This window comes from Myiozetetes cayanensis, unplaced genomic scaffold, assembly GCF_022539395.1.
Source record: "Myiozetetes cayanensis isolate MyiCay16 unplaced genomic scaffold, myiCay2020 scf28, whole genome shotgun sequence".
Lineage (NCBI taxonomy): Eukaryota > Metazoa > Chordata > Aves > Passeriformes > Tyrannidae > Myiozetetes > Myiozetetes cayanensis.
The window spans coordinates 2,864,983-2,881,725 of record NW_026087499.1 but is presented as its reverse complement, the minus strand read 5'-3'; the positions used below and the strand labels follow the sequence as shown (position 1 = coordinate 2,881,725).

Genomic DNA, 16,743 nt, shown 5'->3' with positions numbered 1-16,743 from the left:
ACAGCTCACCTGGGGAGTGTGTGCAGGTGGGCTCCTCGTGGGGTTTGGCTTTGGGTGGGCAGATCTTTTAAGCAGCAAGACATGCAGCATTCAGCCCGTGCCACTGACCTCTCTGTTTGTTTGTTTGTTTGTCTGTTGACAGGATACACACCCACTGGGATTTAAACATCTCCTTCCGAGAGACCTCTTGCAGGTACCATTTTGGGGCACCCTCTTTGTATGGTAGGCTAAGAGTTTATGATATGGTTACTGGCATATGGATGCTGTGAGATGTAAATGAATGTTTCTGTCGGTGCTGTGGCGTTTTTTTTCTTCCTCCCTTTGTTCCTCATTCTCCCCTTGCCACCTACCCTCTCCTTTGTTTTTATTTTGGGGAAAGCTGTTGGGGGGAAACAGCCTCTTTTATGCTGGAAGAGAGGATTGGCTTTGTAAAGAAAGCCCATTATTAGTTTTGATATGTTTACTCTGGTCCTAAGAAGGTGAAAATGCTTAAATGGAATATGAATATTCCTTTGTGACCTCTGGGCCAGCTGATACCCTGAGCACGGTTCATTATCTTTATATGTGTTGCCAGCAGTCATGAACTTTTCTAATCCTTCAAAAACACAGCTGCAGAAATTTGCACTAGGAAAAAAAGCAAACTGGAACTTTGAAATGTCTCTTTTACTCTGAATTGCCAGATCAGAGTGCAGTAGCTGAGCCTGGCAGGTACAAGAAAAATTAACCTGTGGAGCCAAAAACTTCTTGGGGAGCAGAGAACTGAAGGAGGGGGGAGGGTGCAGGACAGTCCAGGGTCTGGTTCTGTGTGTGCTTCATACACATGTGGCCACTGTAGAAATCAGGAGCTGCTCTGCTGGGCTGCAAAGAGCAGTCCACTAAAACCTTTTGTTCTACTAAAAGTAGTTTTGGATGCTTTGTGCAAACCTCCTGTTCAGTAAGAGACTGAAAAAAAGGTAGGAAAATACTACTACTACTACAACTACCAGAGGACCATTTATAACCCAACCTGTGGTCTTGGAGAGACAAATTCCATCTGTTTAGCTGAGCACTGGAGTATGAATTGGGCCCAGTGAAGGTTGTGGGGAGAGAAGGGTGGGAGATCCATGTGGATCATACTCTCTGTGGGGAACAGCAAGGGCAGAGGTGTTCACTGGTATTAAACTAAGCCCAGACTTCGGCCCTGAAGCATAAACCCTCATCATTCCTCAAATTTACAACGTTGAGAGTACAAAGCCCACCCTGTCAGGGAGCTCCCAGAGCCAGTCCAGCAGGCACAGCTCACCCAGCACTCAGAAAAGCAGCCCAGGTTTGGGACTGGCAGCCTTTAGAATAAAATCCCGGGTTTGTTGCTATGAGCTTTTGGGACTCTCAAATACAAAAGGATGGATTCCTTCCAGGCAGACCCTTTCATGATAGATTTCAGCCCAGAGCAGAGTTTTATGGCTGAGTTATAAACTCCTAAAAGGCAGGATTGGAATGGAAGTGCTGACAACGGCCTTAATTAATGGCCATGTGAGCAATGATTCTGCACAATGGCAACTGAGGGTGCCAACACCTTTGGAAATTAGAATCTCTATCATAAAAAAAAATTAAAAAAAAAAAATTGAACTTGCAGAGCATAGAATAAAATAATGGTCTGATTTTTATGTCAAGTACATTTCTTGGGCCTCCTCAGCTGAACTGTTTGTCTCCTTGCAGTTCAGCTCTCTCCTGCAAGAAACCTCAGTAATTCCTCTTGGGAACAGAAGTTTTGTTTTTGCAGATTGAAGGGTTAGTCCAGCTATCAAAAACCCTGCCCATCCAGCTAGTCCAGGAGCAAACAACCCATGTTATGCTGAGTGGCAGAAGAAGTGATTTGTGTTCATGTGTCAGTACAGGAAAAGGGTTTATGTGTTTAAGTGACCTAAATTGCCACACAGCCCTGTAAAACACCTAAAATCCGTCATGGCATGGCAAAAAGGTTTTGATGACCTTTGTTCTCAGTGGCCTGCATGGCTCAGCAGGTGGGAGCTACCTGGGTCATCCCAAACCCGTGCCAGGGGATCATTCCAGTGCACCCCCCCTGCAGGAGTGCACAGCAGCCACCACGGTGCCTTAAATCCAGCAGGGCTGGGAGCTGCCACCTTAATTCACCTGCCTCTTTGTCCTGAGTTTGTCTTTGATCTTCCTTTCAAGTTGTCAGAGGATGCCTGGATTCATTGGGTTCAGCCACCTGAGAGTTGCTGTATGCACTGCCCTGGATAAAAAGACATTTAACTGGGGACAAATTATTCTACACACAAAGAACCAAAGGCTCAGGATGGGGGAATTGTCCTGGAAGGGGAGATTGGGATCTCTCTGTGTCTTGCCAGGTGCTTTGCTCCCTTCCCTTTTAAGCTTTGAAGTTAGTACAGGTTTGAGTTGATGTTTACAGCTCATTTTCCTTCAGAATCTCCCCTTCAAGGTGGAATTCCCTTGTATGGACTTAACTGTTCCTGGAATAATTTGCTGAAACACGGTAAAGTTGGTCAGGGAATGATGCCCTTCTTTTATTTCAAGACAAGCCTGTCCAATTTTAAAACAGTAAACACCAGGTTAAAGCCTGGTCTCTGCCACAGCAGAGGATTACCTTGCTGAGGGTGAGGCATCTCATGGAAATAAACCGTGGAATGAAAAGGAGTTCTGGGGAGGAAAAGGATTTTCTTGCTATTTGTTGCTACTTGATGTCTCGAGGGAGCTGCAGGGAGGTGAGTGAGGAGCAGATAAGAGGCCATGTGTGTTAACACCACATCCTGAGGCAGCTCAGGGTGGAATAAATGCTTTGCCCACCTGAGAATTTCAAGGCACTGTCAGTGCAATTAAAGCCAGCCCCGTTTCCAAGGAAGTCAAGGGTTGTTTATGCTGCCCATGTAGGAAAGGAGATTGGTGGGTAATTTGGTTAGAGCTGCATTGCAAAGACAAGGAGCAGAGCAGAGAACTGGGGAGGCATCAAGATGTGCAGCCCAGGCTTTGGCTTTTGGCTGCACGGTGAGGAAGCTCTGACAAAATCCCCAAGGGAACCTCTCTGCCTTCAAAGTCCTGCACTGGTGCAGGTGTAAAACAGGGACAAAGGCAAGAGCCCAGAGCAAATAAAATGCATTTAACAACCAGAGTTTAAACAGGAGATTACAGTGGTGTGTACCCAGCCTTCCTGGAGGGACAGAAATGTATTAGGATGTATTTTAGACAGGCAGACATTTGGTCAAGAGTCTGGGGATCCATGTGTGCATGCATGTTTAAATCTGACTAGAACATCCTTTTTGGGTCTTTCCATGTTGATTTAATCTGGGCATAAACACTTGCTCAGCCAGAAATGGGTTTAAACAGCAGTGCTGAACTGCTTAAACTGGAGTGTTGGATGTGCAGGTTTGGCTGGTGTGGTACAGTGCACACCTCTTAAATAACTGCATTTAAGGAGCAGCAACAAGGCAGGTTAACTAAAAAAAAAAACAAACCATGGAACAAATAAGGCTGAGTGGAAAAAGCAGGTGAAAAATACCCGGGAAATGGGCTTTGGAAAGATACACAGGGAGAGAGAAGGAAAACAGGACAGGAGAATTGAAAAGTCGGTGGTTTCTGAGCATGTCAAGGCTGATCCTGAGTCAGCAGAAAGCACTGCTGTGTGACACAGGTAACGTTATCAAGTGCCAGAGCATCCTGCTGCTCTGCCCTTTAAGGATTGATATAGGGTGGCTTCTGGGCTGGGCTGTTTATTTATTTATTTATTTTTCCTAGCGAGCTCTTGCCTTTTAATCTCGGAGACCTGAAATAGGTAGGAAAAGGTCACAAGAAGTTTTTTTAGCGGCTGGAAGCTGGGTGTGACCCCGTAACACCCTGCAGCCTTCAGTGTCTGCTGCTGACAGAGCTGCTGCTCGTCAGATAAGGGCCTTGAAGTCACAGCAGACAAACCAGACAGTGGCAGAGGAATGAGTGTCTTCAAACAGGGACCTGCCTTTGCCTTTCTGTGTCGCTCACTGGTCCTGCCTCGTAGCCCCAGCTGGGAAAGCTGGTGGTGAGCTGAACCACCCAGGTTTTGCCCACCTGATTTAAGTCAGGGCAGGGGAGAATGGGGAGATACCAGCTGTGTGTAGACCTGCAGAGCTGTTTCCACAACTCAAGGGTGACTTTGGAGGACAATTTGAAGCCAATTCTTGACTCTGGGCTGTTGAAAACTCAGAGAGATCCCAGTGAGATACCACAGGATGTATTAACCATTGACTGGCATTGGTGTGGAGAGGACATTTATTCAACACAAGGCTGAATTCAGCCCTCCCAGAGTATTTCTGCTGTGGTTTTGGGACAGAGACCGCTTAAGGAAATGTTTTAATCCTCGTCTTGGTGGAACATCCAAAGGACTCTCACCTTTGTAACTGCTGGAGCTGTGAACCAGGACGTGCTTCCTGCAGGCAAAGCCAATAAATACAAGGAAGCTCTTGGCTAATGCCATCCCTGTTGGCAGTCAAGGCATGGCTCTGTGGACACAATATTGTTGGAAGGAAAAGCCTTTCCAGCTGGGTGAGCTGGGTTTGTTCATCAAACAGTGCCATACCTGTTTGATTTTAGACAATGGGCGCCCAGCGGGGAGATGGACGTGCTCTTTTTGTTTAACTGGGAGAGGAGAGGTAAAGTAAATCCACACCAAATCCACCCCGTGAAGAGACATTCACAGGAATGTTCTGTGTCAGTGAAGAGCAGCTGGGAAGGTTCAGTCAGGGAGTAGAAGCCTCCATGTATTCCTGTGCTCCACACAGGCTGCTGGCAGGACATTCCCCAAGGTCCGTGGGAGTGGGTGAGTTGGGCCTTGGATTTTTAAGGAATCATCCAGAGCAGAGATACCTGAGAGGCTTTTTCTTCTCCCTTTCTTGTAGGAATAAGGCCAGACAAGGAGAAAATTAGTACCTGTTGGAGTGCTGAAGAGTATTATTTAATCTGAGTTAATTATTTCATCATTATTTCATTAGCAATACTTTTTGCTTTTACATTCATTCCCAGGAAGATTTATTTGGCTATAGGGGTGGGTTAGGGAAAGGAGACCATTTATGGACTAGCAGAGATTGAAAGAGTAAAGGGAAATAGGTAGCTGATAAACCAGTTTTAGCTTTCATTTTAAAGCTAGAAGGATACAATTATATTTCAAATAAAGGTGAGAAAAGCTGTTAGACAGCTACAAAGAAGAAGGAAAGTTTAATCAAGAGTAATTCTGTTCATGTTTATCCCCAGTGTGTTGTATCTGTCATAGTAGGGGGGTTATAATGGACCTTTTGTAGGACAACCTAAAGGATTCTGGATAAACTGAAGGCATCTTAAGGCCTTTGTGTATCATTGAGACACACGTAGGCTTGGATGCAGCTTTGGGAAGAATTCTTGATACATTTTAACTCATAGAGGGATCAAAGACAGGCTCACATCCATCTGCTTTTAGACCAAAACTTCAAGGGCACATTTGTGGAATAGGAGATTTTCTGACCTCCCCCCTCACACCCTTCTGTGAGACTGAAACCATTTGAATGTGTCTGTCCTTAATGCTTCGGCCGTGTGAGTGATTCCTGTAGATCATCACTCCCCACTGTTCAGTGTCTAAACTCGTGCCCTGTCACCCAATTAAAGCTGCTCATCCGAAGTATTTTAATATTTCATCAGTTCAAAGCCGGCAGCTTAATGAATTGGGAAAATGAGGGGAATTTGGGATATTTAAAGAGCCCCTGTCTCCATCAGGCACGGCAGCTGCGTGTCAGCCACACATTCTTTGTGCTGGCCGAGCAAAACATTCCTGTTTGTGCTTTTCTGAGGAGCCCTGGAACGCAGCATCCAGACAAATCCAAAACTTCAGGGATATCTCTCCTCCCCATCTCCAGTCCAGCATCACTGGGGTGTAATTCCATCTTATTTTTATTTATGGGCTTGCAGAGAGCTGAATGACAGAGCAGGATTACAGTAAAAACATCTTTATACTTATTTCCACCTTATTTTGGAGTTGCCAGCGCTACTGATCATTTTTATGAACTGTCATGAGCATTAATGAAATTTTATGGGCATTTTGCTTGGGACATTGCAGGATGATTAATTTGTTTTTTTCGAGATCAGTCTGCAGGAAGATTTAGGGCTGTTTTGCCCATGGTTGGGGTTGGGATTTTCAGGCCTCTCAGTTCCTTCCAGTTGGCAAAACTTATTTACCCCTCCTTCCTCTTTTCCCAATCCCTTGTTTTTCCCCTTTCTTTCATTTTTTTGCCTGTGTCTGATGGGTGACATCTCATCAGAAGGTGGAGATACCTTAGAGGCAGAGGTGGGGTGCTGGTAAATTGTTGTCTGTCAAGGTCAATCTTAGACTGATGTCTAAGAAGGACAGAGAATGACCAAGAGGTTTGTTTTTTATCAGTGGTGAAGTTTTAAAAGTTATCCAAAAGTTATCCAGTTTAAAAAATCGATAACCAAAGGTGGCCAAGAAATGAGAGGCAGCTTTTTTTTTCCTGAGCTTTGCCTGCTGGAATTCATGCTTCTGTCTCCTGTCTAGAGCACAGAATTCCCATGGGGAACAGCTTACTCCTGTGCCAGCAGAGGTGGGTGGGAGTTTCCATTAAATCCAGGCTGGATTCCTGAGTGCCAGGGACAGTCTGGGACATGAAAGTGCTCTTGGACACAATGCTGGGGGCAAACCAGGTATGCGTGCTCCAGGTTTTTGCAGCAAGTAGGGAAGTTAGAGGTGAATTAGGGAAGGAGGGAGAGGGAGCCAGCAGGTGCAGCAGCAGAAGGTGTTTTTCCTCCCAGCGGTTCATGCAGTGGCAGGTCAGGAGCTGCCCAGCTTATGCCTGGAGAGGTCCTGGAAGTGGGATAGGGGGGAGGCAGCAAGGCATGGAGAGGTCTGGAGGAAGGAAGGCAGCCCCTGTGCTCCTCAGAGCTGCACCCCAGGTGCTGCCCTGCATCCAGCCCTCGGCCCTGGGCTCGTCTGCCCCAGCTCCGGTGGAAAAGCGACCCCGGGCTGTCAGCGGGTCATGCTGCCTGCTGTGCACCAGGGAAACCAACTCTGCTGCTCCCCCTCTCACCCCCAGCCCCTTCTTCATTAGTCACCCGATCAGAGCCTTCAAATCCTTGACCCAAATCCTGCTGTGCACAGCTTTAGGTCTTATCCTGCGCGGGCTGTTTGTCCACTGGGCGACCTGCGAGGGAAGGTGTTGGCTGCGTGCTGTGATTAGGGAGGTGCTGGGGATGTTTTGAGCTGTGTGCAAGGTGATAAGCAGCAGTGAAGGGAGGAGGGGGCGAGCCCTTGATCGGTCTGAGCTGCCAGCTTTCCCTGATCCACATCCCCATCTCCGTTTCTGCTGACTCAGTGACCCTGGGTTTTACTGCTGGGAGTGTCAGGCAGTGACCTTGCCTGTCTGCTCAAGGACCTCTGGCACTCAAAGGCCATGCCAGGGCAGAGCAAGGCATGCTGAGGAGAAAGTTATTCTGCAGAATTTCTCATCCCAAGGTGGCTCTGCTGGGCTGGAGGATGGTTTAATCCTGCACTGGTTCGGGTGCTGTGTATGAGGCAGGGAGGCAGAGCTTGTGAAATGTGCTTTATCTCATCTAGTTAGGAAGGTTTACATCCCAGTAAGGAAGAAGCTGAGAGGATTCATCAGCTCTTGGGAATAAATGAATGATTTTACTCCCAGAGCACTCACTTCATTGTGGGCAGGGTTTGGAGATGGAGGATCTCTGTGTTTGCTCCTTGGTGGGCAGGGACAGGTCACATTTTTTTGCCAGCTCAGACACAGGTCACACTTCCCCCCACTCCAACCTGCCACTATTGACTGGGAGCACGATGGGGTGATTTCCTGACAGATTCTGTGCAGGAGGTCAGAGCAGGGAGATATAACAGACCCTTCTGGGGCTTAAAAATCAATGAATCTGTGATTAAATGGCCCACAGAGCCTGGACATTGCAGGTTAAAGGAAAAGGAGTGATATTGGTGGCATTTTATGTGGGAGCTGCATTGGGTGTTGCTCTTGCAGCAACCTTCCAGGACCTTGTAACGACCCCCCAGATTTACCTGCAAATAGCAGGGGAACAGAAGGTGGATTTATTATTTTTTTCCCGGGAGCTAGACTGGAATGCATATGTTTCCTTGGAAATTGGTTATTAGTTTTTTTAAAAAAAGGGTGACCAAAAAATAGGAGAGGTTTTGAGCTCTTATTTTGCACCAGTCCTGACATCCCGTGGTTGTGCTGTTGCATAAGGTTGTTTCTCAGAGCTATAATGATGCAACGGTATTTATAGACCAATCTGGGTTTTCCCTTTAATGGCTTCCATAAAAAGCTCATTATTCCCTTTGCACAGCCACTGATTTACATGCCTGTCCTGTCCCTGGGCGTGTGCTCCAGTTTGGGCAGCCCTGAGCAGCACACTCCCACTGGCTCCTGTTGCTAAATCATGGACTCCTCTAGGTTGGGAAAGCTCTCCAAGAGCATCAAATCCGACCCTTAGCCCTGTCCCCAAGTGCCACATCTCCTAAATCCCTTCAGAGATGGTGACTCCCTGGGCAGCCTGTTCTAGTGCTTTATGACCTATTTAGTGAAGAAATGTTTGCTCATATCCAAGCTGAACTTCCCCTGGTGCAGCTTGAGGCCATTTCCTCCAGCACCAGTGACTCTGGGAAGAGCCTGGCTGTGATTGTTGGTCTGATCCTTGCACCAGGAACTTGCCTTTTTGTGACGGTGAGGAGAGAGGAGAGGAGGTCAGCAGAGAAGGAGGAGAAAGATCACTGGTGTTTCTGCAGGTTGTGGTGGTTCTATCATCTCCTTGCAGCTGATTGTCAGTCCTGGTGTATCAGCCTGGCCAGGCACGGATGGGTGTGCATATGGTGCATGGAAGGAATCACTGGAGAGGAAACAGTCTGTGAACCTGTTACCTGAGCCAGGGGTACCACTGAAATTCATCTTTGAGCTGGAATTGTGTCCAGTCAGGCTGAGAAAGAGGGAGGAAAAGGAACCCCATGTGTTCCTCAGAGTGACGTGGGTGGTGTGGAGGGTGCACAGGCACAGACCTGGCCTGGCCTGATCAATGCCCCTGTGTCTTTCCCCCTGCAAGCCCTGACATTCCTCCTTTTACATATTGGATTTCTTTTTCTTTATGGTAGGGAGGGGCAGAGGGTCGGGACAGTTTTATAGCAACTGTATTGATCAGTAAAATTTAATATAATCCCTGCACTTACTGTGTGATCGTTAAGGGGATGGAGAGCTGCTGAAACATATTTAAAAAGAAATATTTTCCAGTTTTATTTCCTCCCATGTTAATTCCTGAGTCTCTCTTCCCTTCCAAACCTGGTATCAATCTCCCCCTTTGCATCCCTTCAAAGATTTTTGACTGGGTTTGCTCAGCTTGCCTTTGATTTGATTAATTATTAGGAAAAGATTTACTCAGTCTGGTCCGGTGCTGGATTCCTTCGTCATTTCCTCAGCTGTCTTGCAGTCTCTGGGTCTGTGCAGATTTTGTGTCTGCTGGGAATATCACTCCCTCTGTTTTTATCTCAGCTATATCTGGAGCTCCTGTTGCTGAAGGACCAGGTGGCCTCTGGGTGTCTGATGCCTCCCACTCCCACCCTGCCTGGTGCATCCCCGAGTGTGTGGAGAGCAGCAGCACAGAGCTGTTTGACTGACATTCCAGTGAAGTCTGGGCAGGAAACTGGAGCAGAAAAATGACAGCTTGAGCTCCAAACTTATGCTAAATATCCTGACACCGGAGCAGCCTTTTTTGGGTGCTGCTGAGTGGGGCTGCACTGCAGGTGAAACACCTCCTCTGCAGGGTGACCTGCACTCTTTTTGTGCCTCACACCAAGCACAGGGATGTTACTGTGTGGGATCCTGCAGCTCAGAGCGTGGGCAGAGCAAAACCCTGTCTGCCAGCAGGATGGAAAACCTCTGAGAGGCACCCAGGGCTCCTGGGGCTCACCCTGCGAGGAGGACGGGGCGTGGAGGTTGCTGTTCTGCTGCCTCCTTATTTTGGAGAGGCAGAGTTGCAGCAAACTGAAAGGCAACCACTGTTGAAAATTATTTAAATTTTGACCAAATTGTCTCCTTCCCCTCTCTTCCCCCCTCCCCTCTCTCTGCAATCAGTCTTTGCAGTCACTTTGAGCAGCGCCTTGCGAGAACCAGCAGACCCTGCGGGCGCCTGGCTGCCTCTGCGAGATGCAGAGACTCTGACACTGATTTATATTTTGGTTAATTGTCTCCATCCATTAGTCTCCTCGTCCTTCTCCTTGTTAAAGATGCAGTTGCTGCTAATGTCTGTAAATGAGACACGTTTAAAAGGCATTGCTCCCAGCCTGGATCTGGCGCAGCACTAACTGGGAGCTGCCGCCTCCCGAGGGTCTCAGGGTGGTTTGTGGCCCCCAGGGACAGAGTGGCCTGGGCATCTGTCTCACCCCAACTCAAAGACCAGGAGTCAAAGGAGCCAAGAGCCTGAGGTGTCTGTCCCATCTGTCTCATCCCCTCCAAAAGTCACTGCATCCCAGCATGCTGGCAGGGTTTTTTTCCAGAACGGGGCTTTCAGCAGCTGTAAGGGACTGGTTTGCTGAGACTGAGAAGAGGGAAGTGGGGTGAGGGTCCAGCATGAGGACCAGGGGACAAGACAGGACCAGAAGGAGACTCAGAGCAACAGCTGCTGGCTTCAAACACTGCCAGTGGGAGGCCTACGGTGCAGATGTTGCTCAAAAAGAGAAAGATGATTGTTCCCAGAAGTCAGTCAGAAAGGATTGCTGCATGTCTGGTTACCACAGCGTCCCTGGAAGGGCTGGCTCCTAATTCATTTATACCTCCCAGGGGATGGCCCCAATTAGCAAATGTGACAGTTCAGTGGCAGTGCCTGTGATGGACTTCTCCTTGCTCTGGCACAGGTTGGGGCTCATTAGCTGGGCTGGATGAGGGGGCTGGCACGGCCTGTGCCAGCAGGGATGGCTCTGCTCGTGTGGCTGCTCTGCAGGTGCTTCTCTGCAGCTCCTCGGATGAGTCAGTGGATTGCTGTGCCATCCTGTCCCAGACAGGCACCTCCTGGTGTGGTTGCTGTCCCTTGGGTGCCTGTTCCTGACAGCAGCTCCTGGAATGGCCACGGGTGGACCATTACACTGCCATTACCGAGCGTCTCATCGGGGCAACCAGCTTTGGGGAGACACAGGACCAGTTATCCCATTAAACACAGACAGGGCAGCAATCAGGGCACTCGTAGAGAACATTAGCAGGGTGGGTTTTTTTCCCTTCCAGCAGCAATTTTTGCAGCCATTAGTTACGAGTCCGTCTCGTCACTGCTCTGCAGGGCGAGCTCCGTGTCTCAGAGCCTTGGGATGTGACAGGGATTTCAGACTCCCAGCTCTGGGCTGGATCTGAGCTGCAGTTATCCATGTGGTCCTGCCTGTACTCCCAGAGTCCTCCACCAGTGTTTGTTGGGTTGTGGCGTGAGATTTTTGGATGAGAAAGACTTTTTTTTTTTGTTATTCCCCGGACCTACCGTGGATCCTGCCTCCTACACTGAGCTCCCCTGCAGCCTTGATTTGTTGCCAGTGGAGCAGGTCAAGTGCACAGTGTTTTCAGGGATCCCCTCCAAAGGTCAGGGAGCCATTTTGTTAAGAGAACAGCTCTTATTTCATGTTACATCCAGTTAAAGGAGCCTTTTGGACTTGGCCTTTGCAGCTTTGTGGTTGCTGCTTGCAACATCCGTGGTCTGAGCTGTGGTGCTCGGTGAGCTGCTCAGTTGCCTGTGGCTTGGGCAAAACCCTTATCACAGCTTCCCTGCATTCCTGGTAAATGGATCTCTTGCTCCTCTGCCCTCTCTTCATTAGGATTTGAAAATTGCCCAAGCCATAATAATATCCAGCCACTTCTCTGGCTGTTGCTTTTGGCAGCAGGGCAGAGCCTAGCGGTGGAATGGGAATCCTGTTGGATGGAAGCAGCTTGCAAAAGCTTGGGACATTCTTCTCAGTGGATAAATGGGCAGGGAAAAGGTAGGATATATATGGGATGTTTGCTGGGCTGGTTGCTTCTCCAGTGCTACGTGCAGCACAATAATAGACAAACACACAATCACCACTGCCAGCTTTACTCCCTGTCAGAGTGCCAGCCTTACAAATCCTGGTGCTCTGGATTGAGGTTAAATGTGTGTTGGATTGGAAGTTCAGGCTCAAAAAACCTTGCAGTTCTGCAAGATCTTTCTTAAAACTTTGCCCACCAAAACAGCAGAATTACCTAAAAAAGGGGTCTTGTGATCAGAACTTTGATCATCCGGAGCCAGATACCGGAAAAAAAGTCTTAGGAGATTGTCAACAACGTGGAGTGACTTTCCAGATTGAAAGGAAAAGCTGGATGTGGCCAACCCTCCACGTGCCCTCTGGAGTCCTGACAGGAAGTTCTCATTTTCTGCCCTTCATTTTCTGGAAGAGCAAACCTTGCTGCTGTGGGATGGAAGTGCCCTATCCATCCATCCATCCACCCTCAGGACATGTTCCCCTGCAGCTTGGAGTCACACCTGTATTCCTGCAGGTCCCCAAACCATTTAATTACTGAACCCCATGCAAACTGAGCGTTGCCACGGCGACCTGCAGCCCTAAGAGGAGGCTCTTTGTCTCCTCCTTGACCTTTCAGGAGATCTGTATCTTGCTCGAGCCCCCTTCCATAATCCGGTTTTTAAAATATAATATTATGCTGCTGGAAGGGATCAGACCTTTAATCTGCTTGTGTGTGCATGTGTCAGTGCATGGCTGGGGGTGCTGCTTTAGGGCACCCTGCAGGGTCCAGGGCCAGACAGGCACAGCACAGGGTGACTGCCCTGCTGGGGCTGCAGGTGAGCTCCCAAAATTACTGCCTTTGGCACACAGATGGAGGAATCCTCTTCCTCTCCATTCCCCTGGTGTGGGCTCCTTCCAGGCAGGCTGTGCAGTAATTGGGCTTTTGCTGTACTTTGTTGGTGTCCCCAAAGGGTGTGTTCTGGATCCTGACCTGAGGTCCTGCAAGCTGGGTATTCTTCTGCCTGTTGTATTCCCTCCATGTCTGTGAGCTGGGCTCTGATAAGTGCTGGGCAGGGCCTCTTTTATGGAATGTGGGAACAAAAGTCTGGAGCCAACAGGAATGAGGAATAACAGAATAATGGAGTGGTTTGGGTTGGAAGGGACCTTGAAGACCATCTCATTCCGACTCCCTGCCATGGGGAGGCCTTGGACACTTCCAGGGATCCACAGCTTCTCTGGGCAACCTGGGCCAGGGCCCCACCACCCTCACAGGGAAGAATTTCTTCCCAATATTGCATCGAACCCTGCCCTGTGGCACTAGGAAGCTATGTTTCTTTCTCCTGTCACTCCAGGCTCTTGTCCAAAGTCCATCTCCAACTCTCCTGGAGGCATTTTAGGCCCTGGAAGGGGCTCTCAGGTCTCCCTGGAGCCTTCTCTTCTCCAGGTGAACCCCCCCAGCTCTCCCAGCCTGGCTCCAGAGCAGAGCTGCTCCTCTGATCATCTCGGTGGCCTTCTCTGGTCTCGCTCCAGCAGGTCCACGTCCTCCCTGTGCTGGGACCCCAGAGCTGGATGCAGGACTCAAGGTGTGATCTCACCAGAGCAGAGCAGAGGGACAGAATCCCCCCCCTCCAGCTGCTGCTCACTCTGTGAGGATGAACCCAGGACACGGTTTGGCTTTTCGGGCTGCGAGAGCAACACAACTGGGGCACGCTGAGCTTCTCACCCACCAACACTCCCCAGTCCATTCCCCACCCAGCCTGTATTTGTGCTTGGGAATGAGGAGCTGGGGACCAGTTAGTCCAAGGGAACTGGAGCAGGGGGTGTGGAGCCAACGCTGGCACTGATGGGGCACAGCTGCTCCCCGTTCCTCCCAGCTGCGGGTGTTTGGGCTGCTCTGGGAGGAGCTCAGGGCCCAGCCTGCCTGCAGGAGGACAGCTTTTCAGGTTGTTGTTTTCCCTGGAGAAACGTGCTAGGCTGTTCCTGGGGTTTTTATGGCACGTGGAGGAGGCAGGGCTGGGGTGGGTGTTTGCCTGCTGTGGTGTCGGTGATGGTGGTTTGGCTGAGCTGTTCCCTCAGGGCTGGGGGAAGGCAGAGCCTGGGCAGGACTGAGCTGTGAGGAGTCTGGCCAGGCTGGAGTTACAGCTGATGCTTCTCAGCTCCTGGTGGTGCAGTGTCTTTTGTCCTGCTGGACCAGGACAAAATTTTAGGGCTGGGAATGCAGCTGCAGTGGATGTGCAAAAAGAGGTGGTTTCTGAAAATTGCTGTTACCTGGGCAGAGCCCTCCTTCCTGGCTACATCTCTGAGAGCTGGTGGAGTACTGGAGGAACTGAGACTCAATTAAAAGTTAAACTTTCACTCCCTTTATTAAATGGCATCGGGATGAAAGCAGTTAGTTGGATTTTGTGGAGGTTCATGGAGGTCTCTTATTAAAATTATGTAAGTTCACTCTCTTGTGCAGTCCTGGGTGAGGAGGAGGTGGCAGAGCTGTCAGCTGCAGAACCAAAGCTGGTGTTTTGTTCTGTTATGGTGGCAGAAGAGTCCTGTGGGTTCAGCAGAGCCTCCTGCAAGTGTGTCCCTTGTTAGAGCCCACACAGTCCCTGCAGTCTCATTGCAGCTGTTGCCTTTGCTGGGGCAGTTTGGCCACCAGCGCTTTAAATAATGCTGAAATCCTTCACCTATGCAGAAAGATCTCAGTTTTTCATTAAAAAAGTCTCTGGTTACCTGAGAACCTTCAGTTCTCTTTTCCCCTGCTAAGGCTTGAGCCCCAGCTCTGTGCTTCCCCCTGAGCCAGGTGGAGAATGAGCCCAGAACACAGAGGCAGCCTCTGCTCCAAACCTCCTGTGCACCAGGGCAAAAGGAACAACTCCTGGGGACAGTTTGATGTGTTAAAAGCTGTCTCAGCCTGTTTGCTTTATCTTGAGACTTCCTTCCCTTTCCTCTCAATGTCACCTTGGTGTTCAGTTTGCCGTCTGCAAAGGTATTCCAGCGAAATCCTGTTTTCCTGGGATTCTGCCTAATTGTGTGGGCAGACTGAGTGGAGTTCAAAGCCTGTGGCTGTGCCTGTGAGGCCCGTGGTACCTTCTCCTGTGTGGAGTCATGACTTGCTAATGCACCTTTGCACGCCATCATAATTTTCATTTTAAGAGCACGGAAAATCTCCTAAAAAACACAAGAATTTTGGGGAAAGGAAGAATACCACCTCTGGTGTGGTAATGTGTTTCCTTCCACGTGTTTTTGTTTGCACTGGATATATCACAGCTTTCTGCACTCTTTTTTAAAGAGTTTTGGAGAGCCCGGTTCAGGAGCTGCTGTGCTCTCCTCCAGGAAGATGGGGTGGATAAAACAATTCCTCCTCGTAGCTGAACGTGTTTACAGTGCTGTGGGCTCGACTGGGATGCAAGACACCCTGCAAATGCAAAAGATGTAATTATCCCATTTTTCTCTTCCTACTCCCTGCCTCTCTCCCCCTGCACTCGGGGCTCCTCTCCCCCGCCCTTTCCCCAGCGTTGTGCTGATGGCAGCGTTTATCTGCATTTGTCCTCTGTCCCTGACATCCAGTTATTGATTGGCATGATTAAAAAGAACTGATAATCACTTCACATTAATCCCATAAATGACTTAAGACACCAAAATATTTGCATAATGCATCTTAAAAGGTGGCAGCTAAAAGAGGATAAGGCCCAAAACTGCTTGGCACAGGAGAAATGGGCTTCCCACTCACCTGTGGGCTTGCTTAAGTAATTAGCCTTCTGCTTGCATAAGGAGGAATCTGAACTGGTTTAGCGGAGGAAGATGCAACGGGTGCTCAGAGGCTTTGGGATCTGAGCATCCCTTCTCCCAGCTGAGCCTGGGGGCGGGAGGGGTGAGGGGGAGCAGCGGGAATGTGGCAGCGGCTGCGGGAGCGAGCGCGCGGGGCTGTTTTTGTCTGCGGCATCCTGTGAAAATCTGGAGCCAGACGCCCGCTGAAAGTACCTCTGTCTAAAGACTTTCTGTCATAAACTTATCTGATTAGCAGGGAGCTAGACGACAGATTAGCCCCTGCTCTCCCAGCAGCAGGGATGGGCTCCCGGGAGCGCCCGGAGAGCATCCGCTCCCGGCGCTGGGAGCCTGGAGGTGGGGGAGCAGCAGGTGGGGAGGAGGTGGAAGGGAGGGGGGGGGATAAGAGGGGGATATTTAAAGGAAGATCATTGCTAGGTAATTCTGCAGATAATGCACCCTCCGTGCTGCCCTGCTGGTCCCAGGTGAGGACACTCTCTGCCACCAGTGCGTTGGTGTCATGTGCTGCGTGTCACAGCAGCACAGAGTGGGTGCACTTGGCATGTGAGTAGAGGCTGGGAGGGAGCTGTGGCTGTGGGACTGGGGGGGAGGGAAGGGGGGCAATATTGCTAATATGTGTATTTTTTTTATAAGTGTCTCTGGTTCTTCTGGTTGTCATCTTCCATTTAGAGGGGGGGGGAGGAAGAAAAATAGCCACATCTAGCTCGGGGCAAGCACCTTGTGCTGGAAGGATGGGGAGGGGTTTGACATATTCTGCAAACAAACAAAAGGGAAACGTTCCAGCATTGCCAGTTAGTGTCGTGTTTTACCTTGTTCTTCCTCCTCACTGTTTGTATATCGTTTATTCAGAAATACTTTGCAAGTGGACAGCGCTTTGCAAGCCAAAAGCATTTGCCACTGAAATGCACTATCTGCTACAGTGAATGCTTTTTGTGTTCTCCCTCTCCATAGAAGGAAAAGAAATAGAAAAAAAAAAAAAA

At 49.3% G+C, this 16,743-nt stretch overlaps 1 protein-coding gene across 1 annotated transcript in view; it reads left to right on the top strand.

Annotated features, from left to right (window-relative positions):
* SAMD11 (sterile alpha motif domain containing 11) overlaps positions 1-16,743 on the top strand; it is a 107,708-nt gene that overhangs the window by 41,784 nt on the left and 49,181 nt on the right. The window contains exon 4 of the mRNA XM_050322220.1: positions 143-193. Coding sequence (XP_050178177.1) covers positions 143-193 — 51 coding nt within the window. The remainder of the gene's footprint in view (positions 1-142; positions 194-16,743) is intronic.